The sequence below is a fragment of the Solanum pennellii genome, chromosome 9, assembly GCF_001406875.1.
Source record: "Solanum pennellii chromosome 9, SPENNV200".
NCBI classification, from domain to species: domain Eukaryota; kingdom Viridiplantae; phylum Streptophyta; class Magnoliopsida; order Solanales; family Solanaceae; genus Solanum; species Solanum pennellii.
Window position 1 is genome coordinate 7,506,559 of NC_028645.1, and position 17,245 is coordinate 7,523,803.

The window sequence follows — 17,245 nt, forward strand, 5'->3', positions numbered from 1 at the left end:
CCCTACAACTATAAATTGAGGGTAGACTTGACATTCAAGAGGGAGGGGGTGCGATTTTGAAGACAATTCAGAAAAGACTTCAACAAGACACAACATCAACTACATAATTCTTCTGAAGAGTGCCCAATGAAGTTCTTCCCGGCGATTTACTTGAAACAACAAGTGTTTTCCGGTGTTCTGTGAGATCAAATACATATCAAGGAAGCCTACATCATCCTACATTAGATAAACATTCTACCGAAGGCACTCAAATAACATAAAAAGTTTAGGAAAGAAAAATCAAGAAAGTAACACAATTGTATTCACAAATTCATCAATAAAATCACATTTTTTTTCTTATATTTGTTTTAATTGCAGTTAATTTCAGCGCTGAATCAACAAATTTTCGTAGCTCTAAAAATTAAATGCAATCAAAATAAATAAAGGAAAATTTTGATTTTTATTGACAAAATTTCTGAATACAATTTTATTACATTCTCTATTCTTCTCTTCCAAACTTCTTTGTGATCCAAGGGTCTTCAATAACATATTTCTCAAATATAGGTTGATGTAGACCTCCTTGATATGTCTTTGATCTCTGGAAACGTTGAAAATCACTTCATCATTTTAAGTCGATCACAAAAAAGAACTATGTTGACCACTCATTCGACGTACTATGTAATTTATGTTATGACTTTCTTCAATACTTGTTGTATATTTGTTAATGTCTTTTCAAAATTATCTTCAAAATTGTTTTCCCCTACCTTGAATATCAAGGTTATCCCCTATTTATAGTTGTAGAGTGTGGACAAAGTTGCTTATGATTGACCAAAATATTATCTTGACATTTGACGAATTGTGATTGGTTCTTGAATTTGACCGTGACTACCACCTTATTTGGACACGTGGCATTACCTTGTTGGTCTTGGATTAATACAATGAACTTTGTGGTGTTCCTCCATATTGAGCCCTAGTAGTGTTTGTTATCATTGTGATTGTTGGAGATATAATATTGCAACAGAAGCAAACTGCTTCTCCTTTTGAAATTTGGACTTCACTAGAGATTCTTCAATGTCCTTAATTCATGGATCAAAACAAGGTGAAAAAGTGGGGACGTGATTTGATTCTCCAAGTGTGAAGGCCTCCAACTTGTTCATAAGTTGAGTAACATGAAGACTTTTTTTTCAAGAAATTTCTCCAAGGTTTTAATGATTTGCTTAGCCATTGCAAACTTCTCGTCTACATCAATTGAGTCAGCGATTAAGTCATTGACATTCATTGAAGTTGGAGAATTTATTGAATAATTACATTTACCAAAGTTGGAGCCAATTTGAGAAAGTTCTTCAAAGAACACGGATGCATCTCGGATCAACGCTCAGCTTATTACTCAGTAGACAAATCAATGTTTGTCTTTTTCTGCTCAAGTCAACTTAAATCATTTCCGATAAGGGTCTATCTATCCCTACCCCCTTTCAAAATTCATTTATTATTGAAGCATAAAGCAAACTAAAAGAAAAAGAAAAGTTAACGTCCTAAGAGGCGTCTAACGTCCAAAATGTAAGGCTCCTAATTAGGTCCTTAAGCAACAAACAAAACATATAGCACGAGCAGTTAGCACATAAGATCTCAATTTAGCCTATGAATTAATTATTAGCATGCTTAAAAATAAAATAAGTTGTGAAGGATCATGAAAAAGTCGTGTGTATTCATACATAAACAAACATATAAGTCATAACACAAAGCTTGAATAACATGGAGCAAAGTTAAATTATTAGACATATGAGGACAATTTTAATTAGTAGGTTGATAGTGATGGACAACATTTATGATAATTAGTGATAAGCAGGATGAAAATATGTATAAAATCCAATAAGCATGATTTCTAATTAAATTAGATATTGAAAATTTATTGAATAGACACAACTTCTACATAAATTGGAACAGAGTTCTTATTCAATACTAAATGGTCCTATAAACAAGGTTTTTAAGAATACAATACAATACAAGTTAACTGTAGAGCCACAACATAAAGAGATAAGAAGACTGACATGGATGCTTCCTTTTCAATAAGGATAAGTTTAAAATAAATAATGATGAATATAAAAATAAAATAATGTTCATAAAGGTTACTAACCTATTAAGCAGATAGTTAATAAATAAGCTTGTTATGAGAATCCAATCCAGTGAGCCAAAACAGCAAACCAGAGAAAGCTTGAATAGATTTGCCCTTTTTCTTTAGCTAGCGTTTGGCTATACATTTTCAAATATTAGATTTTCAAATATTCTTAGAGTGATTTTCTTGAGACAAAAGTGTGTCGAGTAAGAAGTGGAAGTATAGTAGAGAAAGTGTTTTTGTTAATCTAGGAAAGGATAATTAATAATAAGATTTTCCTTAATTAAGGCTAAATGAATAAACTTGTTAGATTAGATTAGTTAACTTAATCTTGTTATTAGTTTTCTAGGATTAGTTGGTTATTTCTGTAAGTGATTGAAGATTCTAGAAGCTGAATGTCAGTTGCAAAGTGGTTGTTAATTAGTTACTTCTCATTGTATAAATACATACACTTGTGCAGTAGTAAGATGATGAATTTTTCCTCAAATTACTCAGCTCTTCTTTTCTCATCCTTATGGATTGAGAGCACAGTTCAGTATATTGTTTTATGTGTTAATCTCAACATAGTATCAGAGCCCGACTCAAACCGATCGATAACTTCGTGATTCATCATTTCACACGCAGTACATTGCAGATCTGTTGCTTCTCTTTTGTGTGAATTTTTCTTTCTTTCATCTCTGTCTTTCTCTTGTTGAATTGCTGATCTAGATGGTGGATGACAATGGTGAGGAATCGAGTGCTACTGGTGGAAATCCTAATAGTGTTGGGATTGAAATGTCAAATTTTCCTTGTACATGCATCCCTATGATAATCCAGGTGCAGAATTAGTACCAATTCCTTTCGATGGAACAGGATTTAGGTCGTGGAAGAGAGGTGTTTACAGAGCCCTGTCTGTGAAAAATAGACTTGATTTTGTTAATGGAGAGTGTAAGAGGCCAGATCTGGAGATGCCTCAATATGATCAATGGGAAAGGTGCAATAACATAGTTACCTCTTGGATTCTAAACTCGCTTGTTAAGGAAATTGCAGAGAGTGTGGAGTATGTGAATGACTCAACCGAGTTATGGAGTGAATTGGAAGATCGTTATGAACGAATGGAGCAAAAATTTACCAGATCCAAAGGGAGATAAATGATTTGTCTCAAGGAACTTTAGATGTCACAACGTACTACTCTAGGATGAAGAGTTTGTGGGAGGAATTGAGCAATCTACATGTTAAAGCTCAATGTAAATGCTACAATTGTGGAGCGAAGGAAAATCTATTCAGAGCAGAACAAGAAAAGAGATTAACTCAACTCCTTATGGGATTGAACGAGACTTACATAGTAAATCGAGGAAACATCCTCATGATGAACCCGCTACCATCACTTGCACAAACATTTTCACTGTTAGTGCAAGATGAAAAACAGCGAGAAATCAAGCCTGACACTCAGTTGTTCATGGAGTCGACTGCTCTTAATGTGGGCAATTCTGCTAGTAGTCAGGAGGAGCGAGTACCTCTAGACAGTCTCGTCAAAATGCAACCGGTAACACCAATTTTAGAACCAACTACTCTCAGACAACTCACAATGGAAATAGGGGTCGTATAGTATGTGACTACTGCAGGAATACAAGCCATACTAGGGATAGGTGCTATAAACTTCACGGATACCCACAAGCCAATCACCAATAATCAAACAACAATCAAAACTCTCAAAATGGATATCGCAGTAACAATTAGAATTTCAAGAATAACAAAGGCAAAGGTCCTATGAATGATGTGCATGGTTTCTCATCCAATATGATAGAAAATGGGTGTGAGGAACATGTTGTTACACATGATACACAGAGTCCCAAGCTGACAAGAGAACAATATGAGCAGTTTGTGAATTTACAACAGCATTTTCAATTAGCGAATCGTGGAGATAGTGCTTCAAATATGGATTATGTAAATGCCAATGTGAACTTTACAGGTATAATAGTTTGCACTTCTTCTATTGATTTTGGAAAATTATCTTGCAAGTGTTTCAAAAACAAAGTTGATTCTTGGATTCTAGACTCAGCTGCATCAAATCATATAACCTTCAATATAAAATCCCTCACTGCCAACACATACCTTCCCTATCCTTTACTGATCACTTTACCAAATGGCTATAAGGTGAAAGTCACTTAAATTGGGATTGTGATAATTGCATCAAACATTATATAGCATAAAGTACTTTATGTGTCCTCTTTTAAGTATAATTTTATATCCTTTTAGTGTCTTTCTATGACTTTGCCCAAAATTATTATATACTTTACTGAAACTTCATGCATTCTACAGGCCCCTTCAATGAGGAGGCCTCTAGAAATTGGTGAAGCAAGAAATGGATTATATTTTCTCTTTCCCAAACGTGTGAAGAATAACAATCATTCTGATGAGAAGTGTGATGTTCCTGCTCATGATGCTTTAAGTGTGCCTACTTACATTTTGAATTCTTGTACTACTACTCAATGTAATCATCTTTCAAATATAGACATCATATATAGGAAGAATAAGTGTTTACACAAATCCACTATGCAAAATTCTATTCTAATAGACATGAACCAATTTTATGTTTCAGCTTTTTGAATGTCTCTTACTTGTGATATGAATGTGTGGTGGCATAACAAACTTGGACATGTACCCTTTGTAAAAATGAGGTAAATAAGATCAATACCAATAACTTTCCCAGTAAACAATCTTTTTTATGCAATATTTATCCAATGGCAAGACAACCAAGGTTGCCATTTCACCACAGTACCAATATCTCCACCAAAATATTCCAACTACTACATGCTGATCTTTCGGGTCCCTATCATACAATAACTCATGACAATCACAAATATTTCATTACCTTAGTTGATGACCACATCAAATGTACTTGGGCTCAACTACTATCATGTACGAGTAATACCCTAGCAGTAATCAAGACTTTTATACCAATGATTGAAAATCAGTTTGCACCAAAATAAAGTCCATAAGAACTGATAATAGAATTGAGTTCATTAACACAAAAACACCATCCTTTCTTAAATCCAAAGGGATTATTCATGAGAGAACCTGTCCCAAACACCATAACAAAATGGTGTGGTGGAAAAAAAGCATAAATATTTATTAGAAACTGCCAGAGCACTTCTTTTTCAATCCAAACTACCACTCAAATATTAGGAAGAGTGCATTCTATGTGCCACATATTTCATCAATAAACTCCCTACTTCCCACATCAAAGGAAAATCTCCTTATGAGTTGTTATATAGTTTCAAACCACCCTACTCCCATATGAGATCATTTGGATGTTTGTGCTACTCTACTATCCCAAAGTGTCAAAGAGATAAATTCCAAGCTAGGACCACACCTCATATTCTTATAGGGTACCCATTTGGATCAAAGGGATACAAGGTTCTCAGTCTGACCACAAGAAAAATACAATTTATAGAGATATAGTTTTTAAAGAAAATATATTTCCTTTTGTTGTTGTCTCTATTGTATCTTCTTTTCCTTCTGTTTTAAACTCAGTGCCTTTCATTGATTCTATTAATACTGAAATTAGTTCACATAATGTAGCACATGTTGATAATAATGTACTTGATGCTAGAAACATACCCCATTCAGTTTACTTGCCATCTGCCCCAGTTGACTTCCCATCTGCTCCTTCTTCACCTTCCCCCCAACAACCTTCTATTGTTTCTCCTAATGGTGAGTCAACTGTAGTTCCTACCAGACCTCATAGATCACATAGATTACTTGCTTACCTTCATGACTACATTTTGCTCAAAACAATAACCAAACCTGAAAATATTTATCCAAATACTAATATTTCCCTAAATGCTGCTTTTTTAAAACATCATTATATACCACCTGAGATTCTGGAACTTGAGAGTCAAACTCTTGTTAGAAGCATTAGCAATGATGATGAACCTTCTTCATATGAAGAAGTTTCTATGAATCCTACCTGGTAGTTAGCCATGACACAGGACTTGGGACTTGGTAAATTTGTCAAATTGTAAAAGGCAAATAGGTTGCAAGTGGGTGTATAATGTGAAACACAAGGCTGATGGGACCATTGAAAGGTTCAAAGCAAGACTTGTAGTGAAAAGATACACTCAACAAGCTGGAATTGATTACACTAAGACTTTATCACGAGTGATTAAGATTACAATTGTGAGAGCTTTATTGGCTACAATTGTAAAAAAGGGCTGCAACATTTATCAGCTTGATGTTAATAATGCCTTCCTTTAAGGAGAGTTACCTGAGGCAGTGTATACGGAAATTCCCCCACGCTTGGCAGTGGACAGGTCAGGATTAGTCTGCAAATTGAACAAGTCATTATATGGGTTGAAGCAAGCTAGTCGATAGTGGTATGCTAAGCTAGCAAAGGTCCTATATTCTAGAGGCTACACTCACTCAATGAATTATTATTCACTTTTCCACAGGAAGACTGCAAATTCCACTGTTTTTGTAGTTGTTTATGTAGATGATGTTCATTTGACTAGTACAAATATGGTTGAAATAAAGGAACTTAAGGCCTTCTTGCATGACAAGTTCAAAATTAAAGATTTGGAAAGATTGCACTACTTTCTTGTAATGGAGGTACTTTACAAAGAGGATGGTCTCATTATTTCCCAAAGGAGGTTTGTCCTTGATCTACTAAAGAACTATATTTCCAGCATTAGCAACTGCAATTCTCCCTTAGATCCTACAATAAAGCTCCAAGATAAGGAAGGGCCTCCACTTTCACATCCTGCATTTTACAGAAAGCTTGTTGGAAAATTGAATTTCCTAACTAACACTAGGATGGATATATCCTATAGTGTGCAACATCTTAGTCAATTCATGCAATACCCCAGCGAACCTCACTTGAAAACAACATTTCATATCCTGAGGTATCTCAAAACAGATCCTACTCTACGGATCTTCATGTCACATGATCAATCTTATAATGTCAGAGCTTATTGTGATTCTGACTGGTTGCTTGCCATGATTTGAGGAAGTCAGTAAGTGGTTACATTGTACTGCTAGGTAACAGTCCTTTGAGTTGGAAATCAAAGAAACAAGAGACCATATCACTTTCTTCAGGTGAGGCAGAGTATAGGGCTTTAAGAAAGATTGTAGGTGAATTGGTTTGGCTCAACAGATTATTAGAGGAACTAACAGTACCAATACCAACTCCTTTTGATGTCTATTGTGATAGTCAATCAGCCCTCCACATTGCTAGAAACCCTGTATTTCACGAAAGAACAAAGCATATTGAAGTTGACTCACTTTGTGAGAAATCTTCTACAAGCAGGCCTTATCTCATTGCACCACATAGGCTCTGACAATCAACTAGCAGACATCTTGACAAAGACACTGAATGGGATTAAACATTCTGCAGCACTCCACAAGTTGTCAGTGTTCTCCATACCTTCAACTTGAGGGGGGGTGTTGAGATTAGATTAGTTAACTTAATCTTGTTATTAGTTAGCTAGGATTAGTTGGTTATTTTTGTTAGTAACTGAAGATTCTAGAAGTTGAATCCAGCTGTAAAGTAGTTGTTAGTTAGTTACTTCTCATTGTATAAATACATACACTTGTGCAGTAGTAAGATGATGAATTTTTCCCCAAATGACACCTCTTCTTTTCTCATCCTTATGGATTGGGAACACAGTTCAGTATATTGTTTTATGTGTTAATCTCAACACTAATGGTAAGCAATCAGACTATACCAAAATTAAATAAGTACCAAAATTATCATATGATTTAAGATAAGCTATATGAAAAATCCCTAAAGTCAAGGAAATTATAACCAATTAAATCCAAACCGACCATAACAATGTTAATTCTAAAGTTATGGCATAATAGATAGAAACGAGAAAACTAATTATTCAGATCAAAAACTTACCATAAGTTAAAAACTAATAATGACATAATTCATGAAGTAATTGAATTGATTTTAGGCGAAAGATAAGTCATAATTTTTATATTAAGTAATAATGCTCAATAAGAAAAGAAAATGATCAATTACCAAAACAAAATGGTATATACTTGAGCATCAAATTGTCTAGAACATCAAGCTAATTAGATATCCAAAGATTCAAGGCTATCACGCTGAGTAGTAATGTAAAATTATGGGGATTAACATGTGAAAAAGAGAAAATATATCATGAATTTAATACGACTGAAAGTAATTTTGAAACCATGAGTCTCAAATCATGAATGGGTAAAATTAAAACAGATCAGATCTAAAGAGGATGCGATTAACAATGCTCTGGGCAAATCTTTGATTTACCAAATACCTGGATAATGGAGCCTTTCAACAGTAATCGGATAAGAACCTCTGGCTCTCCGATTCGTCTGTTATTACTTCTTTAGGCATCTTCTTGTTGTTTTCCGTTCACCTCGCCGAAATAGAGAACTTTCGCTGTCGCCGGTTCAGCTTTGCGAGGGGAGGTGCGGTAGTCACACCGAGGAGAGAGCAAGGGTTCGCTGATGGCTGCCTCGAGGTGGCGGCACAGTAGTGACTGGAAGAGGTTAATATTAAAAAAGTTTCAATAAATAAGTAGTTAATTTAACTTCAACAACTAATAAATAAAATAATAATAATAATTATAGTAATTTTTGTAAATTGTGAATATTGAAATATATAATTATTTAGATAAAATTAACTATAATTCTAAACCTGTAAAGAAAAATAATTTAAAACACAAATATTTAATCAAAAAGCAATTCAAAAGGATTATACATAGGTCAAAATTGTGGGTAAACAAAAGTGATGTATCGATATTCATCTAACCCATTGTTCTTTATTGTTACATATGATTCCCAATCCAAGTCAGGCACCACTAAAAGACAACCTGCTAAGTATGGATAGTCCTATTATTGTTATACTAATTGAATCCTATTTGGATTATACTACAGTAGTATTAGAGACATCCAATAGTGTATATACACATCCTTGTATAGAAGTAAAATAAGCCACACAATATTAATAATTGAATTATATCTTTCGTGGCTTTATATGGTATCAGACGCCATGACAGGAGCCAATTCCTCCATCTCTTCCGCTTCTTCTTCATCCACAACTCTTAGTCATGCTCACCACTTTATCTCCATTAAACTTACCTCGAAAACTACCTTTTTTGGCGCACACAACTATTGCCTTTCCTTCGTGGTCAAAATCTTCATGGTTACATTGACGGGTCTACTCCGTGCCCAACGTCAATTATCAGCAACACTTTTGGTGCTAAGACAAACCCAGATTACTCACGATAGATACGACAAGATCAGTAATCCTTAGTCTTCTTATCTTATCCCTCTCCGAAAAAACACTTCCAATAATCATTGGAATGAATACATCAAAGGAGGTCTGTGACGCACTTGCAGCTACTCTATCTTCTCCATCTAATACACGGTTCCCAATCTCTATATGCAACTACAGAACTTAAAACAAGATGATCTCTCTATCACGCAATACTTACACAAGGTCAAACTCATCTCGGATGAACTTTCTGCTGCTGGACGACCATTTATTCTTGCAGACCCAAATAAATATATCTTTAAAGGGTTGCGATCAGAATTTAAAGACATTATTACTACCTTATCAGCCCATCCCGAGCCAGTAACTTTTGCAGAACTTCATAGTTTATTACTAATCACGATTTCATTAATGGCTCCTCGTTCTCATCCCTCTCTTTATCATCTTCTACCCCTTCGGAATCCATTAACCAACTAGCAGCCCACCTTAGCGATAAAAGTACTCCAACTGACCGTAATGTCAACCCCAATTCCAATCGAGGTAGAGGTCGTTCATATCACGGTTATGGTGGACGTTCCCATCAACGAACTTTCTCCAATAACAATCAGTAATGGAACTCCTATTTATTCCCATCCTAGATGCCAAATTTGCAATGGCGGCAATCATTTTGCCAACACTTGTTAGCAACACTACAACAACTCACCCTATCTTACTGCATACTTAGCTCATTCATTCCCCCCACCCATCAACAATCAATGGTTTCCAGATACAGGCGCTACTCATCACATCACCCGGATCTCACTAATATTCATCAAGTTGAGGAGTACAAGGGACCAGATCAAGTTCATGTCGGCAATGGTCATGGCCTTCCCATTCAGCACACTAGTAGATCTCTTCTTACCTCTCCCTCTCGCTCTTTTTCCCTTCAGAATATTTTACATGTTCCCACTATTACAAAATAACTTCTTTCTGTTCAGCTTTTTGCTATAGACAATAATGTTTTTTTTTAATTTTACCTATATCACTTTCTTGTTAAGGATCAGGATACCAAGAAGCCTCTTCTTTCCGATCAGAGTAATGGTGGTCTCTACACTCTCAATTCATCTTCTCCAGTGGACTCTTCCTTTGTGTCAGCTCATTATTCCATCAAGGCATCTCCTTCATGTTGGCATCTTTGTCTCAATCATCCACATCAACGAATTCTTCAACAAATAGTTAGGAAAAATAATTTGCCTTGTACTAGTTCTAGATTTAATAATGTATGCAGTGTTTGTCATTTGGGCAAGTCACACAAATTATCTCTTCTTTTGAGTCTCAATAAAAGTTCTTCAATTTTACAATTATTATATGTCGATGTTTGGGGTCTAGCTCCACTTCTTTCCTCACAAGGCCATAAATATTTTTTAGTTTTTGTTGACGACTTTACAAGTTATACTTGGGGATTTCCCATTTCGAACACGTCCGATAACTTAGCCTTGTTTCAAAAATTCAGAACTCTTGTTGAGAGACAATTCAACACTAAAATTAAATCTATACAATCTTATTGGGGAGGGGAATTTCATTCCATGTAACCTATTTTATCGAATCTTGGTAACTCACATCGTATATCATGTCCACATACCCATGAACAACAAGGTAAGGTTGAACGGAAACATCGACATATTGTCGAAACTGGACTTAGTCTTCTTGCTCATAGTTCTACTCCTGCTCGCTATAGGCATTTTGCATTCGAATTAGCAGTTTAGCTAATTAATCGACTCCCTTCATCTACAACTAATGGTCTTTTTCCATATGAACTCGTCCATCACTCCATACCTGACTATGGTTTTCTGAAAGCTTTCAGTTGCTAATGTTATCTGTAATTACGCCCCTACAATAAGCAGAAGTTTGATTTTCGAAGCAAGCCTTGTGTCTTTCTAGGATATAGTACCAGCCACTTGGGTTATAAATGCCTTGATCGCTCCAGTACGAGTTTATATTGCCCGACACATCAAATTTGATGAGAGCGAATTCTCATTTGCCGAACCTTATATCTTTGGCCCTCCCCCAGCCCAACCAACTTCATCACACCCTTGGGTTTCTCTCCCTGTTGCTATTCCTCCAAATTCTAGTCCTCCACAACAGCCCACACCTTCTAGTTTATTTCCATCCGCACCTCGTGACACTCCTCATTCTTCGTCATCACATTGTAGTACTAGTCACGGTCCCCACCAGACAACTGTACCCATAACCTCTCCTAGTGAGCCTTGCCCTTCATCGTCGACCTTGTCCCTGCTTACATCACTTCCAGTGGCCGACTTCTTTAATTCCACTCTTGTTCCTAATTCGTCTCTACCACCCAAGCCACAAATATCAAGAACTCATCACATGAAGCTTCGCAATATGAAGCCTTCCATTAATTTAACTTCCGCCACTGCACCATCCCCGCCAACAATTGAGCTAACTTATTTCACTGAAGCAAATAAATACAAAGAACGGAGAGCAGCCATGATATCCGAAATGGATGCTTTGCTCCACAATGATACATGGTCCTTGGTCCCTTATGATCCATCAATGAATGTTCTGGGGTGCAAATGTGTGTTTCGTATTAAAAGAATTTCCACTGGTGCTATTGATCGTTATAAAGCTTGCCTCGTCGCCAAAGGATTTCATTAAATGGAAGGCCATGACTACTCAAAAACTTTCAGTCAGTCATCAAACCAGCTACAATTCGCATTGTCCTTTCCATGGCAGCAACACATCATTGGTCTTTACACCAATTGAATGTCCAAAATGCTTTCTTGCACGGGGAGCTTCAAGAGAAATTTTTCATGTCTCAACCATTAGTTTTTACTCATGCTCTCTATCCTAACCACGTATGTCACGTAAAGAATTCTCTCTACGACCTCAAACAAGCACTCAAGGCCTGGTATATGCGACTTCTTCATTTTCTCAAGCATATGGGATTTGCTGCCTCCAAATCAGACACTTCTTTGTTTATTTACAGAGAAAATGATGTAACAATATATATCTTGGTCTATGTAGATGATATAATAATTACAGGGAGTCACACCTCATTTTTGGATTTCATTATTTCTAAGCTCGGGTCCGAATTTTCTATACATGATTTGGTTCCATTAAACTACTTCCTTGGTGTTCAAGTTTCTCCAGGGCCAGATAGTATTTTCCTCTCTCAACACCAATACATCAGCAATCTTCTTTCCAAGGCTGGCATGGAACAGTGCAAACCTTTAGTAACCCCTATGGCAGTGAATACAAAGCTTCATAGATAGGACAACCCATTATTTTCTAATGCAACTAAGTATTGCCATGTTGTCGGTGCATTATAATATGTCACTCTCACTCTCCCGAACCTTGCATTTGTGGCTAATAAAGTATGCCAATTCATGCACAATCCCATGGAAAATCACTGGGCTGCTGTTAATCGGATACTACGCTACTTACAACACACTCAATATCATCGTATTCACATTCCTTGCTCATCTAATTTGCTACTTCAGGCTTTTACTGATTCAGATTGGGCAGGCTGCATAGATGATCGCAAAACCACAGGTGGTTATGCAATCTATTTAGATGCTGCTCTTGTCTCTTGGTTCTTGGTCCTTGAAGAAACAACGCCTGTCTCTAGGTCCTCCACTGAATCTGAATGCAAAGCTCTTGCCAATGCAGTTGCTGAATTAACTTGGATCCAATCTCTCTTGTCTGAGTTAGGCGTGTGGCATCACCTTGTTTGTCTTGAATATCTAGTCTCTGTGACACATGTTATGGATTTTAATTTCAAGATAGAATGGACCTTGAATTGGAACTCAATAAAATGAACATAATCATTTGTAAAGCTCAAGTTATTCATTTAATCCAAATGCACATAAGTTTAATTCAAATTTCATATGAATTTAATTATAATACAATTTAAGTGTCTACGTAAATAGAAAAAACAAAAATAGAAGGTAATTTGGACTTTACAATTAATCTACTAAAATTATAAATTATTAATTTGTTTACCCAAATACTAAAAGATACCACGTTCGATTCTCATATTTTGTTTCCTCTTCCAATCTCTTTGCATCTTGTTCTTGGTAATGATTAACTCGAGGATTGTTTTTTACATTATAAAAGTAAATGTAAACAGGGGCGGACCCAGTAAGCAAGACGCGCGTGCTTGAGCACCCATTGCTTTCCGAAATTTTTTGTATATATATATAGAAAATATGATACATATGTTATTATAATTTAAAGGGCAACTTTCACATATAGCAAACAAAAAATTCATATTTGTATGCTATAGCAAAGTTTGCATAATTGTGCTCCATAGCAAACATAAAACTGTATAATTCGCTATACATATACAATTGTATAATTCGCTGGCCTATTTCGCTGCAATTGTATAATTCGCTATCCTATTTCACTGCAATTGTATAATGCACATTTGTATAATTCGCTGCCTATTTCGCTGCAATATTTTTATAAATTTGCTTTGCATACAATCGAATCGAATTAAAATGTATGTATATTGCATAATTATAAGTGTATAGCGAGAAGATATATGTTTTTCTCTCGCTTTATACAAAAACAGAAACACAATATATACACTTCTGTTGTATAAAGCTAGAGAAAATTGTATTTTACTGCAATTGTATAATTCGCAATTGTATAATTCGTTGGCCTTTTTCTCTGCAATATTTGTATAAAATTTGCATTTGTCTACAATTGAATTGAAGTAAAATATTTGTAAATTGTATAATTAAGTGTATAACACGAAGATATATGTTTTTGCATTTGTATATACAATTTTCTCTCGCTTTATACAAAATAGAAACAGAATTTATACACTTCTGTGTATAAAGCGGGAGAGGCGAGCAGAGGGAGAGTGGCGAGCGAGATTTTTGGGAGAGAGACGTCTGGCAAACTTTGGCTAACGTTTGTTATGGAAAACAATTAAATCAAACCCTAGCTACTCCATTTATTTTAGGTTATTAGTTTGCTATTATATACAATTTTCCCTAATTTAAATGAGCACCCATAGAACAAAAGCAGCTGTGGGTGAGTTGGTTTAAACCTCTGCAATAATAGGCGTGTGAAGCCACTGGCGAGGGTTCGAATCCTGCTACTAGCATTTCTTTTTTTAAATTTTTTCCAGCGAATTTTACACCTGAAAGTGAGCACCCACAATCTTTAAATCTTGGATTCGCCACTGAATGTAAATAGTTTAATTTATTTTTGTAATTGATTTAAGATTAAGGTGGTTTATTGTCTCATCAAAATATAAAAAGGTTTTGTTTTCCAAATCCAAAACATTAAAAGGGTTAAAATGTATTTTCTGTAATTAAATCAATTGAATGATTTTATAAGAGAAAAAATTTAAGTTGAATAATCTTATAAATACAAAACAATATTAAATGATTTTACTACAAAATTTTTATAATTAAATAACTTTTTGGAATATTTACGCTGTATCTTAAGCTACTTTAATCTGAGTGTATTATGAGGGAGAATAGGAAGAAATTTTATGACTTGACAGTCATATAGAAAGTTTAATTAATCTGGTCCTAAACTAAACACATGATTAGTTCGTACGTAATCCCTAATTTCATTGAACCAAACAATTAATGGTCCATACTCATAATCAAAAGATATATATTAATATACATGTATTAATAATCCTTTTGAATTGCAATATGCACTTTTCCTATTGCCTTAATAGCAAATGACCCCTTATTTAGATAAGGACCCTTTCTATTACATATAATATATACGACCAGTCCAAATGTCCAATGAAAATCCCTATAATCGCCAAAAATATTCTTAAACTATTTAAATCTAAATTATGAATAATAATTTTAACTTTAGGATACCTAACTTTCAGTTAGCTGTAATAATTTTGAAAAGAAAACAGTAAAATAAATACTCCCTCCGTTTCAAAAAGAATGACCCTATTTCCTTTTTAATTTGTTTCGAAAAGAATGACCCCTTTTCTTTTTTGGCAGCACTTTAACTTTAACTTTCCACGTTGCATGTTTAAGACCACAAGATTATAGGGTATTTTGGTACATTTGACGCAGCTTTAAATTAGAACCACAAGATTAAAAAATCTTCTTTCTTTAGTTAAACTCCGTTCCAAGTCAAACTAGGTCAATCTTTTTGAAACAGAGAGAGTATTTGAGAATAGTCCAAGCTCTCGACTATGAAAATTTTCTTTTTCATTTTGGTGTTGAATTTTGGAAATATGTTATTTTGAGATCTAATTCGAAGTTAAATTTCAAAATTTTCATGAATTTGAATTATAACAAAAAATTGTATCCATTAAAAATTACTCACAAAAGCTTTTAAACTACTTCAATATTTGTTTGGCTTATGGAATAATGCATTAAAACAATATGCAAATGAAGAATAGTAACGGCAGATTCGTTATGTAAAAAAAAAAAAGTACAAAATTTCATCAAATTGTCCGTCGTTGGATACATAACCAAACTTTGTTACATTAACATATTTTCACATATTAGGTAAAGGATAAAAGCAAACACTCCTTACTTTGTTTTCCCTAATAATGGACTATAGTACATTCAAATTGCTAGCATAAGGCCGGGAAGTGAGCGTTTCGCGAGGTCTCGTGGGTGGCTCTGCCACAATGTGGTGGAGTGCACCCAACCCATAGGCCTCAACTCAGTCACAGTTAGCCAAGTATTGAAATACTCCCTAAATTGAGTAATAACACCATCTTTAAATGTCCAAACATGTACCCAATAAGCTTTTGCACCTTCCCATCCTTCAACGATAACTCGATGATCATCGATAGCATCTACACTTCTTGGCTCAAACTTGAATGAATTATTATTATTATTAGATACTTCTCCAGTGAGCAATTTCATCATATAGTGACAATTCTGTGGTCCATGAAACCACCATTCTAAGTCATCAACAATAATACCGGTAACTTTTTTAGTGTCACCACATGTACATGATAATGCCTTGTAAAGACTTTTCACTATGGACTTATTATTGTTTTCTATTTCTAAATTCATGTTTGGTTTGGAATCTATGTAAATGGAAGGAGCCATTTATTAAAAGGAAATAGGAAGGGAAAAGATATATATGTATGTATTCACAAACTTTGGGAACTCAAAAAGTCTAGTGGAGATACTATAGTTTGGCTAAAGGAAGATCCTTATATAGAAGAAACTATTTGAGTATATTTAGTGTCTATAGCAAGGTTGGTGGTCACTCACTTTCAAATTAAATGACAATAGGGACATGAACATACCAAATAAATTCATTTAATCATGCAATTGGACTATAGGAAAAGGTTCGGTGGCATTATATGGTTTTGATATCGCCAAGTTGTTTATAAACTAAATGATATGTTGAATGTTATTACTAATGAATCAAAACTTTAAAACTAATTAGTTGTTTCTAATTAAAAAAAAGGAATAACACATTTTGTATATCAACAAGTAGCTAGACTACATATTTTGCAAAGGAGTTTAACACATATATACATTCTTTTTTTTTTAAAAAAAAAAAGTATTAGATTATTTGAAAGATATTTACGAGTAAAACGTCAATAAAGTGAGATTTGTATTAAAAATAAGACAATTTATCTATTATAACAGGTAAAATATAGCTTTTATTATTAAAAATCGCATCATGGGGGCATCGATGAATATTAGTTGTTTAATGAGTTTAACTTCCATGCATAAACACTTTATAGGGCAAAATAATTTACGTGATAAGATAATACAAAAGAGAACACTAGATAATGGTAACGATCTGATCCATAGTTACTAAAGGACATCTTATGTGGAGTCCCAAAGTTATGGAAATGCGGTGCAACAATTTAAATTTTGAGCACCCAATGATTTTGGCTCAATTTGATTTTTACACATGTATAGGGTCAAGAATTAAATTGTATTTACATATTCCAC

At 34.6% G+C, this 17,245-nt stretch overlaps 2 protein-coding genes across 2 annotated transcripts; one reads left to right on the forward strand and one right to left on the reverse strand.

The window, feature by feature from the left end:
- Positions 1–12,724: 12,724 nt before the first annotated feature.
- Positions 12,725–13,144, forward strand: LOC107029973 (uncharacterized mitochondrial protein AtMg00810-like). The gene has a single exon (XM_015231397.1). It carries the CDS (start codon positions 12,725–12,727, stop codon positions 13,142–13,144), a length of 420 nt encoding a protein of 139 aa, XP_015086883.1.
- A 2,592-nt stretch (positions 13,145–15,736) lies between these two features.
- LOC107030546 (wound-induced protein 1) lies at positions 15,737–16,463 on the reverse strand. Its single transcript, XM_015231815.2, has one exon. The coding sequence runs from the start codon at positions 16,379–16,381 to the stop codon at positions 15,887–15,889; it is 495 nt and encodes a 164-aa protein (XP_015087301.1). The 5' UTR covers positions 16,382–16,463; the 3' UTR covers positions 15,737–15,886.
- Between the last annotated feature and the right edge of the window lie 782 nt (positions 16,464–17,245).